The sequence below is a fragment of the Salmo trutta genome, chromosome 18, assembly GCF_901001165.1.
Source record: "Salmo trutta chromosome 18, fSalTru1.1, whole genome shotgun sequence".
Classification (NCBI taxonomy): Eukaryota; Metazoa; Chordata; class Actinopteri; order Salmoniformes; family Salmonidae; genus Salmo; species Salmo trutta.
This window is the reverse complement of record NC_042974.1, coordinates 13,039,948-13,062,840: the sequence shown is the minus strand read 5'-3', so window position 1 is coordinate 13,062,840 and position 22,893 is coordinate 13,039,948. Positions and strand designations below refer to the sequence as shown.

The following is a 22,893-nucleotide window of genomic DNA, read 5'->3' as shown; positions in this document are numbered from 1 at the left end:
TCTTTCTTACAGTCTAAAGTGAAGACACATCAGGGACGCAACTGCCCGCGTCCTTATCCAATTTCGTGGTGTGTATTGGAAGAACTGTACACATTTAATTTTCGTCAGCCAACAAGATGAGAAGGCTTAGTGAACAGCAAAAGCTCTAGCCTATGTCAATCTACTATCCCCCATAGTATAAAAGTTGACCTATTCTGTGCGAGAAATAAATATTACAAAGTTTGGGACAGTTGTGGGATGTGATTGATCCCAAATGAATACAATCACTAGCATCAAAAAAACGTTTTCATCCAATGTGGCTTACGCAACACATCAAAGTTTAGCTTTAAATGTTAATAAACTGTTAGGCTATTTCTTCACATTATATAAGCGCAGCAATGTGCACATATTGTTCCTCAGTTCTTTAAAGTGATAAAGTGAAGCTACTGTATAAGGGATCGTTGTATACAATATGTTCAAATGGTGGAACAAGCTTCCCCCTACTAGCTCTGACTTTGCTGATAAATATTTTCAGGTAAAATGTACTTGATACGATTGTCATATGTGGTTGTCTCACTTTGCTATCTTAAGATGAATGCACTAACTTAGTCGCTCTGGATAAGAGAATCTGCTAAACGACTCAAATGTAATGTTCCGGAATTTACTGCAGCGGGCATGGAGGATTTGATTTCCTCTTTACAAATCTAGTCCCATCATTGCCAGCAGGCCATGCTCATTAACACAGCCTTAACTGCTGCTATTAGCAAAATAACAAGTGACCTAATAACTTAATGTCTTACTTATGTTTATTTTATTTAACCTTTTATTTAACTAGGCATTAAGGTATATGAAGATATTTGATGTAAAAATAACAGATTACAACAAAATGTGCTACTGCATGTCTGTGGATTGTGATGACATAAGACTGAACCATTTAATAGACTGCACCATTAATTTCATAGATAGTCATCTGTGGCTTCTGTTAATCATGGAAATGACAAGGTCAACTGCTTTTTGTCTTCAAGCTTAGTCAGTTATAATGCCCCCTGCATGCAATTTACCATTTCTGTGGAACAATTAGCATCTGAGACGGATTATTCTCAGACCTTCCTAATTGTCATGCTGAAGACAAGCTGTCAGAGCTCAATGAGATTAATTACTCATGGTCTTTTTTTCTCTGCGTGCCCCCACCCTGTCTGACAGATAATGTAATCGAATGCTGCCGTATGTTTTAGAGGCTTCATTAACATAACAGCTGCATTAGTGTTTAGCCACACTGATATCCAGTGTTTATGTGATGACATGTTTTCATATGTTGTTGTGACAAGAATTACAATTACACATGGAATTTTATTTCGCTTTTTATTTAAATGTATAATAATCTGACTAGGCTGTGTGAGTGTGTGCTCCTGCGAGAGAAGAAGCAAAAGAGACGCAGGTAGCTTGTAATGTAGCTGACTGCAGGCTCTTATTACAGTTTGGGAAAGTCTTTGTAATGTAGCTGACTGCAGGCTCTTATTACAGTTTGGGAATGTCTTTGTAATGTAGCTGACTGCAGGCTCTTATTACAGTTTGGGAAAGTCTTTGTAATGTAGCTGACTGCAGGCTCTTATTACAGTTTGGGAAAGTCTTTGTATTGTAGCTGACTGCAGGCTCTTATTACAGTTTGGGAAAGTCTTTGTAATATAGCTGACTGCAGGCTCTTATTACAGTTTGGGAAAGTCTTTGTAATGTAGCTGACTGCAGGCTCTTATTACAGTTTGGGAAAGTCTTTGTAATGTAGCTGACTGCAGGCTCTTATTACAGTTTGGGAAAGTCTTTGTAATGTAGCTGACTGCAGGCTCTTATTACATTTTGGGAAAGTCTTTGTAATGTAGCTGACTGCAGGCTCTTATTACAGTTTGGGAAAGTCTTTAATGTAGCTGACTGCAGGCTCTTATTACAGTTTGGGAACGTCTTTGTAATGTAGCTGACTGCAGGCTCTTATTACAGTTTGTGAAAGTCTTTAATGTAGCTGACTGCAGGCTCTTATTACAGTTTGGGAAAGTCTTTGTAATGTAGCTGACTGCAGGGGTCTTATTACAGTTTGGGAAAGTCTTTAATGTAGCTGACTGCAGGCTCTTATTACAGTTTGGGAACGTCTTTGTAATGTAGCTGACTGCAGGCTCTTATTACAGTTTGGGAAAGTCTTTGTAATGTAGCTGACTGCAGGCTCTTATTACAGTTTGGGAAAGTCTTTGTAATGTAGTTGTATTGTAGCTGACTGCAGGCTCTTATTACAGTTTGGGAAAGTCTTTGTAATGTAGCTGACTGCAGGCTCTTATTACAGTTTGGGAATGTCTTTGTAATGTAGCTGACTGCAGGCTCTTATTACAGTTTGGGAAAGTCTTTGTAATGTGGCTGACTGCAGGCTCTTATTACAGTTTGGGAACGTCTTTGTAATGTAGCTGACTGCAGGCTCTTATTACAGTTTGGGAAAGTCTTTGTAATGTAGCTGACTGCAGGCTCTTATTACAATTTGGGAAAGTCTTTGTAATGTAGCTGACTGCAGGCTCTTATTAGAGTTTGGGAAAGTCTTTGTAATGTAGCTGACTGCAGGCTCTTATCACAGTTTGGGAAGGTCTTTGTAATGTGGCTGACTGCAGGCTCTTATTACAGTTTGGGAACGTCTTTGTAATGTAGCTGACTGCAGGCTCTTATTACAGTTTGGGAACGTCTTTGTAATGTAGCTGACTGCAGGCTCTTATTACAGTTTGGGAAAGTCTTTGTAATGTAGCTGACTGCAGGCTCTTATTACAGTTTGGGAAAGTCTTTGTAATGTAGCTGACTGCAGGCTCTTATTACAGTTTGGGAATGTCTTTGTAATGTGGCTGACTGCAGGCTCTTATTACAGTTTGGGAAAGTCTTTGTAATGTAGCTGACTGCAGGCTTTTATTACAGTTTGGGAAAGTCTTTGTAATGTAGCTGACTGCAGGCGCTTATTACAGTTTGGGAAAGTCTTTGTAATGTAGCTGACTGCAGGCTCTTATTACAGTTTGGGAACGTCTTTGTAATGTAGCTGACTGCAGGCTCTTATTACAGTTTGGGAAAGTCTTTGTAATGTAGCTGACTGCAGGCTCTTATTACAGTTTGGGAAAGTCTTTGTAATGTAGCTGACTGCAGGCTCTTATTACAGTTTGGGAAAGTCTTTGTATTGTAGCTGACTGCAGGCTCTTATTGCAGTTTGGGAAAGTCTTTGTAATGTAGCTGACTGCAGGCTCTTATTACAGTTTGGGAAAGTCTTTGTAATGTGGCTAACTGCATGCTCTTATTACAATTTGGGAAAGTCTTTGTAATGTAGCTGACTGCCGACTTTTATTACAGTTTGGGAAAGTCTTTGTAATGTAGCTGACTGCAGGCTCTTATTACAGTTTGGGAAAGTCTCAAATTATCTGTGAGCTCTGGAATGTGCAAAATAAACACAAAGGTTCAGTTGTGATGAAACTGTAACCAGAAGGTGCTAGCAGCTGTTTTCTGCCCAGTAAGAGGGAGGGCGGTTAGAACATGTTTATTTACTGTGCTGCAGTCCATTGTACTGTCTTCATTTCCTCTCCTGTGTGTCTGCTCTGGTCTGCAGGCAAGGTGAGATGGCAAGACTTTGACCAGGACCTATATATTGGTGCTACGGTGGTGCGGCCAGGGCAGGATCCCTACGCCCGCAACAAGTTCAACCAGGTGGAGAGTGACAAGCTGAGGATGGACCGCGGAGTCCCTGACACCAGACACGACCAGTAAGTCTCCATTCCACCTCAGTCATGGGTGGAATTGAGTGGGGAACACATGAGTACAGAATTAAAGAATTTTAGCTCAATTCATGGTGATTTTACTGCAGTGAGTAGTTGAGTGATTGGCCCCGAACATCAGTGCACTTACCAATTAGTAATGTCTTATGGGGGAGAAACTGGGACCTCATGCTGTCATCTGATTATCAGGAGGGCAACATTAATCAGAGACAGAAGTATACATTTTTATTTTTCTTCCTCCTTAGCCTAACGACAGGGTTTCTTCTGCTGGCGCCTCAATTTAACCTAACTAAGCCTCACAATAACGCTGGACTGAGTTTCTTCTGCTGGAGCCTCAATATAACCTAACTAAGCCTCACAATAACACTGGACAGTCTAGCAGAGACCTTTGGCACAATCATCTGAAGCTACCAATTGGCTCACCCACTCACTGCCCAAAGATCAAAGTAAATGCAGGTCCTCTGGAAAAAAATACAGGCGAGTAGATGGCTTATTGTTGGGGGTCAGGATGGTAGATTGATAGCAAATTACCCTTCAATTTTCTTCCTTGTTGAAGCAGTTGATGTTGATCGATGGTGCCTGTTAGCAGTTGATGCTGATCGATGGTGCCTGTTAGCAGTTGATGCTGATCGATGGTGCCTGTTAGCAGTTGATGATGAATCCATGGTGCCTGTTAGCAGTTGATGATGAATCCATGGTGCCTGTTAGCAGTTGATGATGAATCCATGGTGCCTGTTAGCAGTTGATGATGAATCCATGGTGCCTGTTAGCAGTTGATGATGAATCCATGGTGCCTGTTAGCAGTTGATGATGAATCCATGGTGCCTGTTAGCAGTTGATGATGAATCCATGGTGCCTGTTAGCAGTTCATGCTGCAGTTGGTGCCTGTAGTTCTTTGAGGTCCAACAGTGTCCAACTTTATTTATGTCTGTGCTTTTGATGTTTGCTCAGGATGGGCCAGGGCCCAGTTTCCCAGTGCCAGGGCTCAGTTTCCCAAAAGCATCTGAATACTAAGTTCATCGTTAGAACCTTCGTAGGAGCATCAGTAAATCTCTGAACTGTTTCTCAAAACCATTGTTACTAAATATTTTGTATTTGTTTTTATAATGGAGCCCCATTAGCTATTGCCAAAGCAGCAGCTACTCTTCCTGGGGTCCAGCAAAATTAAGGCAGTTTATACAATTTTAAAAACATAACAATACATTCACAGATTTCACAACACACTGTGTGCCCTCAGGCCCCTACTCCACCACTACCACATATCTACAGTACAAAATCCATGTGTATGTATAGTGCGTATGTTATCGTGTGTGTATGCATGTGTCTGTGCCAATGTTTGTTGCTTCACAGTCCCCGCCGTTCCATAAGGTATTTTTTTTTATCTGTTTTTTAAATCAAAATGTAGTGCTTGCGTTACTTGATGTGGTACTGTGTGCCTCCCATAGTCTGTTCTGGACTTGGGGACTGTGAAGAGACCGCTTGTGGTGTATGCATGAGTGTCCGAGCTGTGGCCCAGTAGTTTAGACAGACAGCTCGGTGCATTCAACATGTCAATACCTCTCATAACTCCAAGCAGTTTAGTCGTCTCATAACTCCAAGCAGTTTAGTCGTCTCAACTTGCTCAATTTCCACATTATTTATTACAAGATTTAGTTGAGTTTTAGGGTTTAGTGAGTGTATGGTTCCAAATACAATGCTTTTAGTTTTAGAAATATTTAGGGCTAACTTATTTCTTGCCACCCACTCTGAAACTAATTGCAGCTCTTTGTTGAGTGTTGCAGTCATTTCAGTCGCTGTAGTTGCTGACGTGTATAGTGTTGAGTCATCCGCATACATAGACACTCTGACTTTACTCAAAGTCAGTGGCATGTCATTAGTAAAAATGTAAAAAAGCAAGGGGCCTAAACGGCTACCCTGGGGAATTCCTGATTGTAACTGAATTATATTTGAGAGGTGTCCATTTAAGAACACCCTCTGTGTTCTATTAGACAAGTAACTCTATATGCATATTATAGCAGGAGATGTAAAGCCATAACACATACGTTTTTCCAGCAGCAGACCATGATCGATAATTTATCTCAGCCAATCATCAGTCATTTGTGTAAGTGCTGTGCTTGTTGAGTTTCCTTCCCTATAAGCATGCTGAAATTCTGTTGTCAATTAGTTTACTGTGAAATAAAATTTTATCTGGTCAAATTTTTTCCAAAAGTTTACTAAGGGTTGGTTACATGCTGGTTGGTTGGCAATTTGAGCCAGTAAAGGGGGCTTTACTATTCTTGGTAAGCAGAATGACTTTAGCTTCCCTCCAGGCCTTAGGGCACACACTCTCTGGTAGGCTTAAATTGAAGATGTGGCAATATCGTCTGCTATTATCCTCAGTAATTTTCCATCCAGATTGTCAGCCCCCGGTGGCTTGTCATTGTTGATAGACAACAATACTTTTTTACTTCTTCCACACTGACTTTACGCAATTGAAAAGTACAATTCTTGTCTTTCATAATTTGGTCCAATATACTTGGATGTGTAGTGTCAGTGTTTGTTGCTGGCATGTCATCCCTAAGTTTATCTTGCCAATGAAAGTCATTAAAGTAGTTTGCAATATCAGTGGGCTTTGTGATGAATGAAGGAGCCGAGTTGTCTTTTTTTCCCAAAATGTAATTTAAGGTGCCACCAAAGCTTTTTACTATCATTCTTTATATAATTTGTCTTTGTATCATAGTGTAGTTTCTTTTTTATTTACTTTAGTCACATGATTTCTTAATTTGCAGTACATTTTCCAATCAGTTGGGCTGCCAGACTTTATTGCCATACCTTTTGCCTCATCCTTCTCAACCATACCATTTTTAAATTCCTCATCAATCCAAGGGGATTTAACAGTTTTTATAGTCATTTTCTTAATGGGTGCGTGTTTATTAGTAACTGGAATAAGTAGTTTCATAAATGAGTCAAGTGCAGTGTCTGGTTGCTCCTCATTACACACCACAGACCAGCAAATATTCTTTACATCATCAACATATGAATCACTACAAAACTTTTTGTATGACCTCTTATTATTACACCCAGCCTTTGGAACTTTGGTTTTCCTAGATATGGCTATTATCAAATCAAATGTATTTATAAAGCCCTTTTTACATCAGCTGATATCTAAGTGCTGTACAGAAACCCAGCCTAAAACCCCAAACAGCAAGCAATGCAGGTGTAGAAGCACGGTGGCTAGGAAAAACTCCCTAGAAAGGCCAGAACCTAGGAAGAAACCTAGAGAGGAACCAGGCTATGAGGGGTGGCCAGTCCTCTTCTGGCTGTGCCGGGTGGCGATTATAACAGAACATGGCCAAGATGTTCAAATGTTCATAAATGACCAGCAGGGTCAAATAATAATAATCACAGTGGATGTCGAGGGTGCAACAGCTCAGCACCTCAGGAGTAAATTTCAGTTGGCTTTTCATAGCCGATCATTCAGAGTATCTCTACCGCTCCTGCTGTCTCTAGAGAGTTGAAAACAGCAGGTCTGGGACAGGTAGCGCGTCCGGTGAACAGGTCAGGGTTCCATAGCCGCAGGCAGAACAGTTGAAACTGGAGTAGCAGCACGGCCAGGTGGACTGGGGACAGCAAGGAGTCATCAGGCCAGGTAGTACTGAGGCATGGTCCTAGGGCTCAGGTCCTCCGAGAGAGAAAGAGAGAGAGAAAGAAAGAGAATTAGAGAGATCATACTTAAATTCACAAAGGACACCGGATAAGACAGGAGAAATACTCCAGATATAAGACTGATCCTGGCCCCCCGACACATAAATTACTGCAGCATAAATACTGGAGGCTGAGACAGGAGGGGTCGGGAGACACTGTGGCCCCATCCGACAATACCCCCGGACAGGGCCAAAAATGCAGGATATAACCTCACTCACTTTGCCAAAGCACAGCCCTTACACCGCTAGAGGGATATCTTCAACTTTAGGTGAGGCTGATGAACCTGTAGCCATATTACTTCAACATTATTTAACATTAGATCATCTCTAAGCTTTACAGGAATGTGGTTCTGAATATAGACCGCAACACCGCCCCCTTTGGCATTTCTGTCTTTTCGGTAGATGTTATAACCATGTATTGCTACCACTGTATCATCAAAGGTATTATCCAAGTGAGTTTCAGAGATAGTCAGAATATGAATGTCATCTGTTACAAGCAAGTTATTGACTTCATGGACCTTGTTTCTTAGGCTACATATGTTAATATGGGCTATTTTTTAGCACTTTTCTGGGTTGTTTTATTGCTTTTCATGCTTTACCGAGAAGCTTATCAAAGGTAGACTTACTCATGTTATTTACATTGGAGCTGATAGTACAGGGTGAGCTGCATAAAGTGGTCTTCCTACTATTGCACACCACCTCAGTGCTAACAGTGTAACTGTGGTTTATAGGCTCATGATTACTGCTTACAATAGCTGTAGGATAAACAGATGTATTCGGTGCAATTAGGGGTACATAAATTAAATTACTTACATTGTTTGCCAATGCCGCTAAGATCATGTACATTTGATGCAGCATTATGACGACTCATTGTCACAATGGTAGGGTTTAACTAAGCTGGTCTTGGATCATTTACCAGTCATTGTTTCAACGCAGCCTTGGATTGCGTGGACAGAGTCCAGGAGCCAAGATGATTTGGATGGACTCCGTCATTCCTGTAGAGTATCTTCTGTTTCCAGAATGTGTCAAAGTTATTAATAAAAGTGACTCTAGCAGACCAGACCTACAGTAATCTTTTAGACTGCTGGCATTACATATCTGGCTGCCTAATCTTTCACACCCGCGGCCCAACGATGGTACTGGACCTGACATTAAAATTGTATAACTGCCTTAATTTTGCTGGACCCCAGGAGGAGTAGCTGCTGCCTAGGCAGGAGCTAATGGGGATCCATAACAAATACAAATGAAAACAAGATTAATGCATTAAAATATAAATATATTTAAATTATATTTAAATACATTTCATGTTCAATCAATTGCAGTTCTATTTTGCAAATTGTAGTCAAATTTTTGCTCAATCCATTTCATTTATTGAACGTTCTCTCTGTGTGGCGTTTTGGGAAACGCGTTACGTCATCAGCGGTTGTAGAAAAGATGCGTCATTAAAACACTCGTCAGCCCGACTTCCATCACTATCGGGAAACCAGGCCCTGATCAATAGATATTAGATACTCCAGGGAGAACCTTCAGATAACAGGAAGCCCACTCTGGAAGAGCTTCCTCCATTACCACATAATCATGTCACTCATCATCAAATTAGAGAATCACTCTGCTGTTTTATTTGCCTGTGGAAACCTCTGTGGCCTTGCTTTTATACCCTCAGATATCTAGAACGTTTGAATATCGGACAATGCAAAGCGAAAAAGCATGAGATTAATCCCTGTGTATAATGGATTCTTTATCTCTTAGGGAGGGTGTACATAGCCTAGTGGGTCCTTTTGTGAGGGAAATGGCTGTGACTAAGGCAGCTGCCCAGGGACTTCCCCAGTAGTGCATGTAAGATTGAACTGGAAGTGCCCCTTTTGATCTCTGATGGCCATTCATCCCACATTTACATTTTAGTCATGTAGCAGACACACTTATCCAGGGCCACTTACAGTTAGTGCATTCTGTGTTTGAGGCCTTCTGGACCTGTGGCACAGAGCGTGTTACGAGAGGAAATATCAAAGACAGTGAAGGGGGGTGGGGTAAGATGATACATGGAAGTGGATACAATTGATGAGGGACAGGGGGTGGAAGAGGGGGAGCACAGAGGCCAAAGTGTTGGAATGCTAATGAGAGGGAGTGGTCAGTGGCTGTAACACAGTAGCTTTCCCTCTGACATTCTGATCAATGTATTCAGGGGACCCAGGAATCGCCCCTGCTCCTCTGCTTCATCTGCCACGTTGGCTCCCTCATGTCAGCCAGAGGAGCGCTGCTCAAAGGTACAATTGATTATCCTCCGGGCTGGTCTGTGCTCCCGGGGACCTGGGCACTATCCCTGCCAAGATATCAGGATAGGAGGGCCAAATCCATATGGTTTGAGTAAGCCTATGAGTTGTTGTTTCGGCCCTCGGGTGGGTTTAAATGCCAGGTAAGTCTAGTACTCCTTTTAAATGGGAACTGATCTGGTATGCACAGGAGACATGGTTTTCTCTATAGAGCTGGTACAGTACATGTTGTCTCGTGAGATTACACCTCGTGCTATTTTTCTGAGCATGGACCAAATGCCAAATACTACATTGGCCAGATGTAGCAGGCAGTGAAGCAATGTTCATTTAGGTACAACATTTTGATTTAGCTACAATTTAACATGAGATCTGATCAATATTCTCCACCATTAATGCTCATGGGTCATGTTGACGGCATTGTTCTTCAGTGGCCACAAATTAATATATTGAGGTAAGCGTTTCTGCCACTCTGTGAAAACACTTTCTCCCGCTGTCCCATTGGACTGATGCAAATATATTGGTGGGTGGGCACTGGGTAGTAAACAAAACAAAAATCCCTGATCTGATCAATTAGTCTTCTCATTAATGAATTATTCTTTACCTCACGTTAGTCTCATTCCAAATGTCGTAAATTGTTGGTTATCTGCACGAACCCAGTCTTCACTATGAGTCATCCATACATCAATTGTCTTAAATCATTTATTTACTAACTAAATAATCACAGAAATGCACAAACAAACATTAGATATAGTTACAAGGAAATGATAGCGGATGTGCCCTAGTGGGCTAAACCGGCATCACGGCTTGGTGGACAAAAGGGAAGTGGGGGTCGACTGAGACACTACAAAGTTGATAATTCTAACAATTGAAATGCTAATCCTTTGCACATGAACGCTCACTCATTCGGGAATAATTGCAATCAATATATATATTTACACTGAGTGTGTCGTCCTGATCTCTGTTGGAAAGTTTGTTTCTGTTGGAGAGTTTGTCCGCCCTCTCTCTTTCTGCGGTGGTTGGAATGGATAGTTCAGAGTAACATTCAGCAATGTCGTTATAGAATAGCTGTTTCGGCGGTTGTCAGTCTTCGTGTTCAATGATACCGATTTTCCTAGCTGCAGGCTAGTAATTAGTATCAAAGATTTGTTCTTATTCTGTTGGTTCGATAGTCTCAGAGTTAACCACGTGGTATGGTTAAGAATTCAGCAATGGGCTCAAACCTTAGCCCTCTCGTAATTGAGAGAAGCATGGTCTGAAGATAAATTCCCAAGGTGGGGGTTATATTCGGGAGAGCAGAAAGGGGCTGTCCCATGACGCCAGATCAATGTCTGTGCTCATGGGGCAGGCCTCTGATTTAGTTAAACTCTAAAGGGAATTGGAGTTCCCTTCATAAAACAGTCTAAAATCACATTACATAATTTCACAAAGTTTAATCTTTACTCGTTCATCCCATACAACAATTAGATGCAAGCCCCACAACCGAGACTCTTGTTTAAACAGGGTTATGGAAATGTGGCTGTATTGTCTCTCATGAGTTTCACAAAATTGTACCAAACGGACCAGTTCGTAGCTGGCTACTTCACCGACCTTTTATACATTCTCCAGAACATGAATATTGTTCAGTTCTCAAGTTCTGTGAGGTGGAAGAAGTTCCCTTGTTCTCTCTATGAAAACTCACTCTCTCTATACTGTCTGGCCATGAGGAAGAATCTCCTCCAGGAATGTATGACCTGCCTAAGCAGCCTGGGTGAGAGAGAGAGTGAGTGTGAGAGAGAGAGAGTGTGTGTGAGTGAGTGAGAGTGAGTGAGAGTGAGTGAGAGTGAGTGAGAGTGAGAGAGAGTGAGAGACGACATTACGTTAGTAGTTGTTCCCAGAATTAACTTGACATATCCAACTGAAGGTACTTTTGGAATCACTAGGGAGAGCGCTGTAGTATGACTTATTTCACCAGTGAGTTATGGTTTGGGAAGGCCTGTGGTGGTCTTAGCTAACACAGAGTTATGATCATCTGTGCCTGGAGTTTGACATTACTCAACTCCGTCTCCGCAAAGACATTAACGACCCCTTAAAGAGTGACCTCCTTTAAAAAGCAACAAATCCCTTTTGAAAACGGCCTATGTGGCATTGATATGAGTCAGAAACAGTTATTCTTGTGTCAAAATTGACTACAAAGTGTAAATAGGGTTTGGAACATCTGTGCGTCACAACGGATAAATTAAGGTTTTGATTTGACGATGTCTATTTGCCCACTTACATGGGGTGAACAGCTGCGGTGATTGCTCTCTATCCGATAGCATAGATAGTGAGACAGACCCGCCCAGCAGCTCTGACTTTGTTTACGTAAGATAACACGTCACGCAATTGTCAACTTGAGAAATACTGCACCAGACGCCTTAGTTAGATGTCAAACTAAAACATCCTCGGTAAAAACGTCAACTCAAGAAATCTGTAATAATGTTATCTTAGATTCATTCTGGGGATTTTGAAGAAGGGAAATAGGCTTCCGCATCTACAGTGTCTCATGTCGGACAAACATCCTTAACCAAACGCGGAATCGGTCAGGAAACACACTTCCAAGACTGAAATCTAATTTTTCTAATGAGCAACAGAAAAACACTTACCAATCGGTGTGTTCAGTGGCTCTTTAAAGTACCTAAAATATACTCTGAGTTGTAGCATGTGACTTGACTATCTCATTCATGTGTCATACACTAAGCATTTAGCCACACCACTATAGGTTTCCCATGAGCGCCTGTGGTTTATGACTGGTGGGTATGCAGGATGTTTGGTCAGGAAGGTCTGTGCCCCCAACCCCACACCTCCCCCTGTCTGTTTTCAGACCAGTCACGTTCTTCCACACTGATCTCGACAAACAATTTCTATACAGACCTCGCTTTGTGCACAGGGCCATTGTCATGCTGAAATAGGAAAGGGCCTTCCCCAAAATTTTGCCACAAAGTTGGAAGCACAGAATCGTCTAGAATGTAATTGTTTGCTGTAGCATTTAGATTTCCCTTTACTGACACTAAGGGGCCTAACCAGAACCATGACAAACAGCCCCAGACCATTATTCCTTCTCCACCAAACTTGACAGTTGGCACTGTGCATTGGGGCAGGTAGCATTTCTCCTGGCATCCGCCAAACCCAGATTTGTCCGTCGGACTGCAAAATGGTGAGGCATGATTCATCACTCCAGACAACGCTGCTCCAGAGTCCAATGGCGGCGAGCTTTACACCACTCCAGCCAATGCTAGGTATTGTGCATGGAGATCTTAGGCTGGTGTGCGGCTGCTCGGCCAAGGAATCCATTCTATAAGCGCCCGACGAACAGTTATTGTGCTGGCGTTGCTTCCAGAGGCAATTTGGAACTCGGTAGTGAGTGTTGCAACCGAGGACAGATGTTTTTTTACGCGCTATGCATTTCAGCACTCGCGGTCACATTCTGTTAGCTTTGTGGCCTACAACTTCCTGGCTGAGTTGACCGGCGCAGCTCTTAGCAGGGCAGAAAACTGACTTGTTGGAAAGGTGGCATCCGCCACGTTGAAAGTCACTGAGCTCTTCAGTAAGGCCATTCTAATGCCAATGTTTGTCTATGGAGATTGCATGGCTTTGTGCTCGATTTTATACACCTGTGTTGCTGAAATAGGCAAATTGACTAATTTGAAGGGGTGTCCACATACTTTTGTGTGTATATATAGTGTACTTTGTATCCTGCTTTTTCTCAAGTGTTTCCTTTATTTTGGCAGTTAACTGTATGTTGGTCATAGATGTCAAAGCATTTCAATCATCCTGCGTAACTGGAAATGCTAATTGACAGCATTCTCTTTGTGGGTCTGTCTGTATTATGTCTGAGTAATTGAAGTTAGATATGGCTACAGACATGTATTGTTTGGGATTGCGGAAATGCTAATTGACAGCATTCTCTTTGTGGGTCTGTCTGTATTGTGTCTGAGTAATTGAAGTTAGATATGGCTACAGACATGTATTGTTTGGGATTGCTCTGCCAACTATAATGGCATGGTGAATCAATTACGTCTCTTCAACTTGCTGTTGTTTAGTCTTGGCTAGCAGCGCTCTCCATCCTCCACCTGCTCAGCTTCTTTCAAGCCCGTCATTTCCACTGTCCCTCGAGTGGAGGAGCACAGGCTTCCTAACGATCCTTTTGACAAGTCGGCCCATACTTTGTCAGTAATTGCAGTTCGGTAACTGACGCTTACTTCTGCCTGTGGTCAGTGCGCCTGCAGGAAAGTTCTCAAGGGAATGCAGGGTCACTTATACGCCAATAAAACAGTCACCAGGAACCAGGCTGACGTGAAGCAGTCACCGGGAACCAGGCTGACGTGAAGCAGTCACCGGGAACCCGGCTGACGTGAAGCAGTCACCGGGAACCCGGCTGACGTGAAGCAGCCAGGCTGAATGTGAACATGGATATTTCAGCTTTTTGCCTCTGTCGTTGCCGTGAAGAGGAGCATTGTGAGGAATGCTACAACTACACTAATCTTTACTTTGTTCCATATCTTATGCACTCTTTCAGCTTTCACTCTGTCCTGTTAGTTTCAACATGGAAATGGGGTACAATTCACAGTGATTGATTTGTTTATTCCAGAGGTACCGCATGCTGATTTAATTTCCCTTTTTTAATTTCCCTTGTTTGTGTCTGTAGAGAGCGGTAACTTCTAGTAGGGGATTGAACTGTATCTCTCAGTTGTCAATGTGCCAGGATCACAGTATGTGCTCTGGTGGAAAATATTTCATGCAGACGTCTCTGTATTCATAGTGGATTGATATCAATGCCAGGGGGTGGCACATTGATTTGTTTGCCTCACCAGCTTGGCTCCTCTCACTGTGTGTGTGTGTGGGTTGAAGTATCTGGGGATTAAATGAATGCTGGTTCACCATATATGGCCATAGTGCTAGTCAGTGTATTTGAATCAAGGTTACGTTTCCTCTAAAATTGACATAAAATAAATGTCTAATTTGCTATGATTAGGGGAAAAACATCTTGACTGTATATATTGGTTTCCATGACACCCTTCATGATTAGGCCAGTGTCTTTGAAAGTGTTGTCTTCACTGAGAGTTTGAGCTCTCCGAGTTTCTCTGGCGGACACGGTTAGCAGACAAGTGAAAGGTGCCCACACTGTGCCCAACATTTGCACGCATAACATGCATATATTTGAATAGATTTGAAGCTCTTTTATTCCCACGTCAGTGTGAGCTGTGTGTACAGAGCCACAGGGAGGTTACCCCGAGTGTCTGAACCATGTCTACTACAGAACAACCACTAGTACAAATGGGTTTAGGATTTATTTCAACTCAACTGTTGATTTTATTTTGTTTTGTCCTGGACTCTTTCTTGGCACCAGTGGAAGATATGTCACCAATTTTTTTGTTAATACACCTCCTGAGCCATGGCTCTAAGTACAGTATTTCCACTAGAAGAATTCCCCCACAATCTTTCCAACATTCTGCTTCAAATTGTCACATTTTTTTTCAACTCACCAGAGTTCTAAATGAGGAAAGGCCCAAATGCTCAAGGTTTATATACAACACTTAGATGTTCATATGAAATCATATGAATAGAACTAGAAGTCACCTTCAGAAAGTGAAAAGAAAACTGAACATAAAATCACTTTACATCAGAAGAATGGACCTGCCAGTATGTCGGGTTAGAATGGACCCGCCAGCACGCTGGGTTAGAATGGACCCGCCAGCACGCCGGGTTAGAATGGACCTGCCAGTATGTCGGGTTAGAATGGACCCGCCAGCACGCCGGGTTAGAATGGACCTGCCAGTATGTCGGGTTAGAATGGACCCGCCAGCACGTCGGGTAAGAATGGACCCGCCAGCACGTCGGGTTAGAATGGACCTGCCAGTATGTCGGGTTAGAATGGACCTGCCAGTATGTCGGGTTAGAATGGACCCGCCAGCACGTCGGGTTAGAATGGACCCGCCAGCACGTGGGTTTAGAATGGACCCGCCAGCACGTGGGGTTAGAATGGACCCGCCAGCACGTGGTGTTAGAATGGACCCGCCAGCACGTGGGGTTAGAATGGACCCGCCAACACTTCGGGTTAGAATGGACCCGCCAGTACGTCGGGTTAGAATGGACCCGCCAGCACGTGGGGTTAGAATGGACCTGCCAGTATGTCGGGTTAGAATGGACCCGCCAGCACGTCGGGTAAGAATGGACCCGCCAGCACGCCGGGTTAGAATGGACCTGCCAGTATGTCGGGTTAGAATGGACCTGCCAGTATGTCGGGTTAGAATGGACCCGCCAGCACGTCGGGTTAGAATGGACCCGCCAGCACGTGGGGTTAGAATGGACCCGCCAGCACGTGGGGTTAGAATGGACCCGCCAGCACGCCGGGTTAGAATGGACCCGCCAGCACGTCGGGTTAGAATGGACCCGCCAGCACGTGGGGTTAGAATGGACCCGCCAGCACGTGGGGTTAGAATGGACCCGCCAGCACTTCGGGTTAGAATGGACCCGCCAGCACGCGGGGTTAGAATGGACCCGCCAGCACGCGGGGTTAGAATGGACCCGCCAGCACGTCGGGTGAGAATGGACCCGCCAGCACGTCGGGTGAGAATGGTCACTACCAAAGCAGAAAGGGATAATTGCCTCTTACATTTGTGTACATGAAACCCTTTGTACATTGTAAAAATCCTATTTAAATACATGAATGCATAACTAAACTGAGTCTTCGTGATATGACCTTGTCACGAGCAGCAGGATGTTGGCATCTTTTGAATAACGAAAGGCGAGGGGACATTTGGCCCATAGACTTGACCTCGAAATGTGCAAAGAATGGGGGGTGGAGCTACTGTCCTGCTTTCTGCTCCGCTTTCTAGTATCTATTCTAACACATCTCCCTCCCAGAACTTAGTCGAGCATTCGACACAATATGCACAATTTTAGTTCTGAGTTTCTGACATTACTCCCTGCCTAAGTACCACGATCCCTACTGTACGATCCCTACTGTACTGTATGTAAGGTGTTAAACTTACGGTCACATCAGTGACGTTTTCTGTACAACTCTCTATCAGTTTCCGATCAGTGTTTGATGTGAGCGAGAGCTCTGTCGGTTTTCTAAATGCAACTCAGCTTCCTCTCTTCCCCATCTCTGCTCTGCCTGCGGCTGTCTGCCAGGCACCATCAAACACTTAGGTGGGAGATTACTCCTCTGTTTCTCGTCACAACAGAGCCTTGTCTGTTTAAAGCCAATCAAAATGGAGGCGTTTTTATTTCAATGTCCTTTTTTTTTGTGACAAGCCTAAATTGCTTGGCTTCTTGTTTACTCTTCAGACAGAGCGTTACCTTGGAGGCCTGCTGGAGGCTACGGGTCTTAATGAGAATGTTTTATGTATCGTCTGTCGACCCAGCGGGGACTCTGTAACCGTTGTCTGGCATTTTAGCCACTGTCTCTGATTCTAATGAAGTGTTCTCGGTGTACACTGCCGGATGAATATTTCATGAGAAATGTGAGCGGGTCACGTTGTGAAGCACTGCATGGCGTGCACTTGAAGAGGCCACCAAAGGACCAGGCAGAAGGCTATACAAAGCAACTCATCAGCCCGTGCTTGTTTTTTCTTCAAACTATGTCTTTCATATCCCCTCCCTACAGTGTCTTGTTACTGACACCTCTTTTCTATTACGCAGTTCAGAGGGAGCTACATTACATGAAGTATGATGTCTGTGCAAAGAAAAGGGCGTGCCGCAGTTTGTTTGTTTGGTACACATCTGGTGTCAGGGACTTGGTTTACTGGACTACTTTACATCCATTCGCAGAAGCATGGACTTTAATGTGAATGCAGTCCTAACAGTAATGACCTGCTGGTGTCCAGCTGGGGCACTAAATAGTCCACTACTGAAGTTGTGTGTGTTTCAGGTACTGTCTGTAAAGTAGATCAGGTATCCATCGACGCAGCAGATTTACGAGGTTCTCTCTAGGCCCAGATGGTATCATAGTTGACTGCTGCTCTGGGAACTATGGCCAGCTATTTTATGCCTTTTAGTTCTCCTAAAAAAAAAGGTAGTCGTATTCATGTCTTGTCTTGTAACTCCTGTCGGAAGCATTGATTGATGTTACAATCTTACTCTACTGTTGTCTCTATCTCTATCAATCTATCTATATATATATATGGAGGCTCATCGTGGGCACTCCATGTCAATGGCGTTGACGCGGGTAGTTGCTGCGCTCTCACCCATACTCGTACCCGACGCTGCTGGTGATTGGGCTCTAGTGGATTAGCCCATCTATCATATTGAAATCTCAAGGGGCTGGTCTGAGGCGCCATCGTTTACGCAAGCAAGACTTTCCTTCCATTACAGCTTCACCAAACCAAAAAATCTGTAACCTATTTTTTGGGGGGGGCCCGGGGATTTCAACATCAAAAGCTAAAGTTATTCAACCAGCGTATTGGAACACGCAACACCGGCTAACCCTTGTTTCTCTCTTTTAAAGGCAGATAATTGGTCCTTTTTGGCCATTGATTGTTTCCAGTGTCCTATTGAATTTGTGTGTCCCCTTTCTCCCTCAGCTGCCGGCATAAACAGTGGAAGACAGAGCTGCCTGCTTCTAGTGTGATCATCACTTTCCACAATGAGGCCCGCTCAGCTCTGCTCCGCACCGTGGTCAGGTGAACACACACACACACACACACACACACACACACACGCACTCTCTTTCTCCGACAGGCTAGGCCTGAAGATGCTAACCCATGTCTAACCCTCTGCCCTCCCTCCCTCCCTCTCCAGTGTTCTTAAGAAGAGTCCCCCCCACCTTGTCAAGGAGATAATCCTGGTTGATGATTACAGTGACAACCGTGAGTTGCTGTTTGAGTCTTAACTCTCTCTTTTGCCCTGTGCCTCTGTCACTCTGGATCAGTACTGGCACTGGTTGACAGGCTCCAGGTCCTTCTCTCCCTCGCCACCCGGTCTGTAAACTAAAGCCCCTGTCCTGAACCATCTCTCAGGCTCCGTCCCTCTAAACTCTGGGTGACCCTAAAGGGCACATGCCTCCAGCTCAGGCATCACACCTATCATATATCTTTCCCTCCTGAGTTTTCATAGAGGTCTCTTGTACCCGTCAGCCTTTTGAAGTAGATTAAAGCGATCTTTTGTCGTTCTAGAGTTGTCTGTTTGACAGTGGCCCTCCAGTGACGCCGACACTAAGTAAACCATTGGTCCCACTTTAAATGAAACACAACTTTCACAGCTGAAAAGAAGTCTTCATAAAGCCCTTATAAATCCTATATAGATGTTTATTTGACGTGTGTGTATATGTGTATAGATGGTTTATTTTAGTAACCAAGGGTTGTGTCTCGTGGTTCAGCTGAAGATGGAGCCTTGTTGGGGAAAATTGAGAAGATCCGGGTTCTTCGAAACGATCGACGAGAAGGTGAGTTGATAAATGGGAAATGCATTTGAAGGAATAAAAACTGCTAGTTGAAAATGATTGGTCAGGCTTTAGTCATCATCATAGTATTTGATGCCCATTGTCCTTGACCTTGTCCAACACTGCATGTACCCTAATCAAATCAACTGAAGTGATTTGCCACTTGTAACAGCAGAGAAGGATCATTAGGGCTAGGAAAGGAAACCTCTAAACAGGTTTATTGGGGTCAATGGGGAGAAAATATACAATCCAAAACAATGAAGAGTTTGTAACAACAAGAGTATATTTTTGGAAAGTGCTTTGTGTGCTGTCGAATAGAATGAATATTAGGTCAAAAAGACTTGGCTGCAGTCCTCTGTTCATTATTGCTATCTCTGCAAAACTGATTGTCTTTTACAACTCCACAATAGCACACCACACTCTGCCCCTCTCAACCAATGGCACACCACACTCTGCCCCTCTCAACCAATGGCACACCACACTCTGCCCCTCTCAACCAATAGCACACCACACTCTGCCCCTCTCAACCAATAGCACACCACACTCTGCCCCTCTCAACCAATAGCGCACCACACTCTGCCCCTCTCAACCAATGGCACACCACACTCTGCCCCTCTCAACCAATAGCGCACCACACTCTGCCCCTCTCAACCAATGGCACACCACACTCTGCCCCTCTCAACCAATGGCACACCACACTCTGCCCCTCTCAACCAATAGCACACCACACTCTGCCCCTCTCAACCAATGGCACACCACACTCTGCCCCTCTCAACCAATAGCACACCACACTCTGCTCCTCTCAACCAATAGCACACCACACTCTGCCCCTCTCAACCAATGGCACACCACACTCTGCCCCTCTCAACCAATAGCACACCACACTCTGCCCCGCTCAACCAATGGCACACCACACTCTGCCCCTCTCAACCAATAGCACACCCCACTCTGCCCCGCTCAACCAATGGCACACCACACTCTGCCCCGCTCAACCAATGGCACACCACACTCTGCCCCGCTCAACCAATGGCACACCACACTCTGCCCCGCTCAACCAATGGCACACCACACTCTGCCCCGCTCAACCAATGGCACACCACACTCTGCCCCGCTCAACCAATGGCACACCACGCTCTGCTCCTCTCAACCAATAGCACACCACACTCTGCCCCGCTCAACCAACTAAGCAAGAATTGAATTGTCTAACCCAGGGTTAAAGTTCATATGACCAAGCACTTCAGCGGGTAATAGATTACTTCAAACCAAGTCATTAAAAACATACAAATGTATAATTTCACGCTCTGTATGAAAATGCACTCAGACAATGTCGCTCTAGATAAGTGTCTGCTAAATGACTAAAATGTATAAAGTGTAAATTTAACCATTTTAGTCTGGGGGTATTTTAAGTTTTGTATTAATAATGCGAAAAGTTTCAATGTAAATAAATATTTAATTATGAGTAGCCAACGATTGTGATATGCACATCCCAAACTTCAGGGAACCGGTACTGTACACGTAGAAATGAGAGGCCTGCACACACATGAATGAACCATTGTGTATTTGTAGATGACATATTGATTAGAGCACCAGGCGTGCTACTCCTCCACAGGTCTGATGAGATCGCGGGTGAGAGGGGCCGACACAGCCACTGCCAGTGTTCTCACCTTCCTGGACAGCCATTGCGAGTGTAACGAACACTGGCTGGAACCACTCCTGGAAAGGGTGGCAGAGGTCAGTGTGTACCATAGACATCTTAACTATGAAATAACACATGGAATCATGTAGTAACCAAAAAAGTGTTAAACAAATGAAAATATAGTAGCCACACATTGCCTTGGTGACAGCTTTGCACTCTCAACCAGCTTCACCTGGAATGCTTTTCCAACAGTCTTGAAGGAGTTGAGCCCTTGTTGGCTGCTTTTCCTTCACTCTGCGGTCCAACTCATCCCAAACCATCTCAATTGGGTTGAGGTCGGGAGATTGTGGAGGCCAGGTCATCTGATGCAGCACTCCATCTCGTTCTTTGATCAAATAGCCCTTACACAGCCTGAAGGTGTGTTGGGTCATTGTCCTGTTGGAAAATAAATTATAGTCCGACCAAGCTCAAACCAGATTGGATGGCGTATTGCTGCAGAATGCTGTGGTAGCCATGCTGGTTAAGTGTGCCTTGAATTCTAAATAAATCAGACAGTGTCACCAGCAAAGCACCCCCACACCATAACACCACCTCCTCCATGCTTCACGGTGGGAACCACACATGCGGAGATCATCTGTTCACCTACTCTGCGTCTCACAAAGACACGGGGTTGGAAAAAATCTCAAATTTGGATTCATCAGACCAAAGTACAGATTTCCACCGGTCTAATGTCCATTGCTTGTGTTTCTTGGCCCAAGCAAGTCTCTTCTTCTTAATGGTGTCCTTTAGTAGTAGTTTCTTTGCAGAAATTAGACCATGAAGGTCCAATTCACGCAGTTTCCTCTGAACAGTTGATGTTGATGTGTCTGTTACTTGAACAATTTCTGAGGCTGGTAACTCTAATGAACTTATCCTCTGCAGCAGATGCAACTCTGGGTCTTCCTTTTCTGTGGCGGTCCTCATGAGAGCCAGTTTCATCATAGCTCTTGATGTTTTTTTGGACTGCACTTGAAGAAAGTTATTGGAAATGTTCTGTATTGACTGACCTTCATGTCTTAAAGTAATGATAATGGACTGTCGTTTCTCTTTGCTTATTTGAGCTGTTCTTGCCATAATATGGACTTGGTCTTTTACCAAATAGGGCTGTCTTCTGTATACTACCCCTACCTTGTCACAACACAACTGATTGGCTCAAACACATTAAGAAGGAAAGACATTCCACAAATTCACTTTAACAAGGCACACCTGTTAATTGAAATGCATTCCAGGTGACTACCTCATAAAGCTGGTTGAGAGAATGCCAAGAGTGCGCAAAGCTGTCATCAAGGCAAAGGGTTTGAAGAATGTCACAAATAAAATATATTTAGATTTGTCTAACACTTTTGTGGTTACTGCATGATTTCATATGTGTTATTTCATAGTTTTATACACACATACAGTGCCTTCGGAAAGTATTCAGACCCCTTGACTTTTTCCACACATAGATAGATATATCTATCTAATATCTCACACACACACACCCTGGACATGCGATCTTATCCCAGAGGCCGACCCAAAACAACGTGGTCGCCGCAAGAGAGGCAGACAGAGCGGCCTACTGGTCAGACTCAGAAGGCGAGCACACCATCGACCGCTTCCTAGCATATTACTCGCCAATGTCCAATCTCTAGATAACAAGGTGTACGAAATTAGGGCCCGAGTTGCCTTCCAGAGAGACATCAGAGATTGTAACATTCTCTGTTTCATGGGAACATGGCTCACTCGGGATACTTTGTCAGTCAGTACAGCCACGCGGTTTCTTCACGCATCAGGCCGACAGAAACAAACATGGTGTAATCACAACAACATACAGGAACTCAAGTCCTTATGTTCACCTGGTCTAGAATTCCTTATAATCAAATGCCGACCGCATTATCTACCAAGAGAATTATTTTCGATTATAGTCACAGCCGTGTATATCTCCCCCCCCAAGCAGATACCTCATCGGCCCTGAAAAAACTTCGGTGGACTCTATGTAAACCGGAAACCACACATCCTGAGGCTGCATTTATTGTAGCCGGGGATTTTAACAAAGCTAACCTAAGATCAATACTCCCTAAATTCTATCAGCATATCGAATGCTCGACACGAGCTGGCAGAATTC

General features: G+C 43.8%; 1 protein-coding gene across 1 annotated transcript in view; it reads left to right on the top strand.

The window, feature by feature from the left end:
- Positions 1 to 22,893, top strand: part of LOC115152852 (polypeptide N-acetylgalactosaminyltransferase 2) — a 119,635-nt gene that overhangs the window by 79,037 nt on the left and 17,705 nt on the right. The window contains exons 3-7 of the mRNA XM_029697735.1: positions 3,596 to 3,749; positions 18,258 to 18,356; positions 18,475 to 18,542; positions 19,052 to 19,117; positions 20,724 to 20,845. Coding sequence (XP_029553595.1) covers positions 3,596 to 3,749; positions 18,258 to 18,356; positions 18,475 to 18,542; positions 19,052 to 19,117; positions 20,724 to 20,845 — 509 coding nt within the window. The remainder of the gene's footprint in view (positions 1 to 3,595; positions 3,750 to 18,257; positions 18,357 to 18,474; positions 18,543 to 19,051; positions 19,118 to 20,723; positions 20,846 to 22,893) is intronic.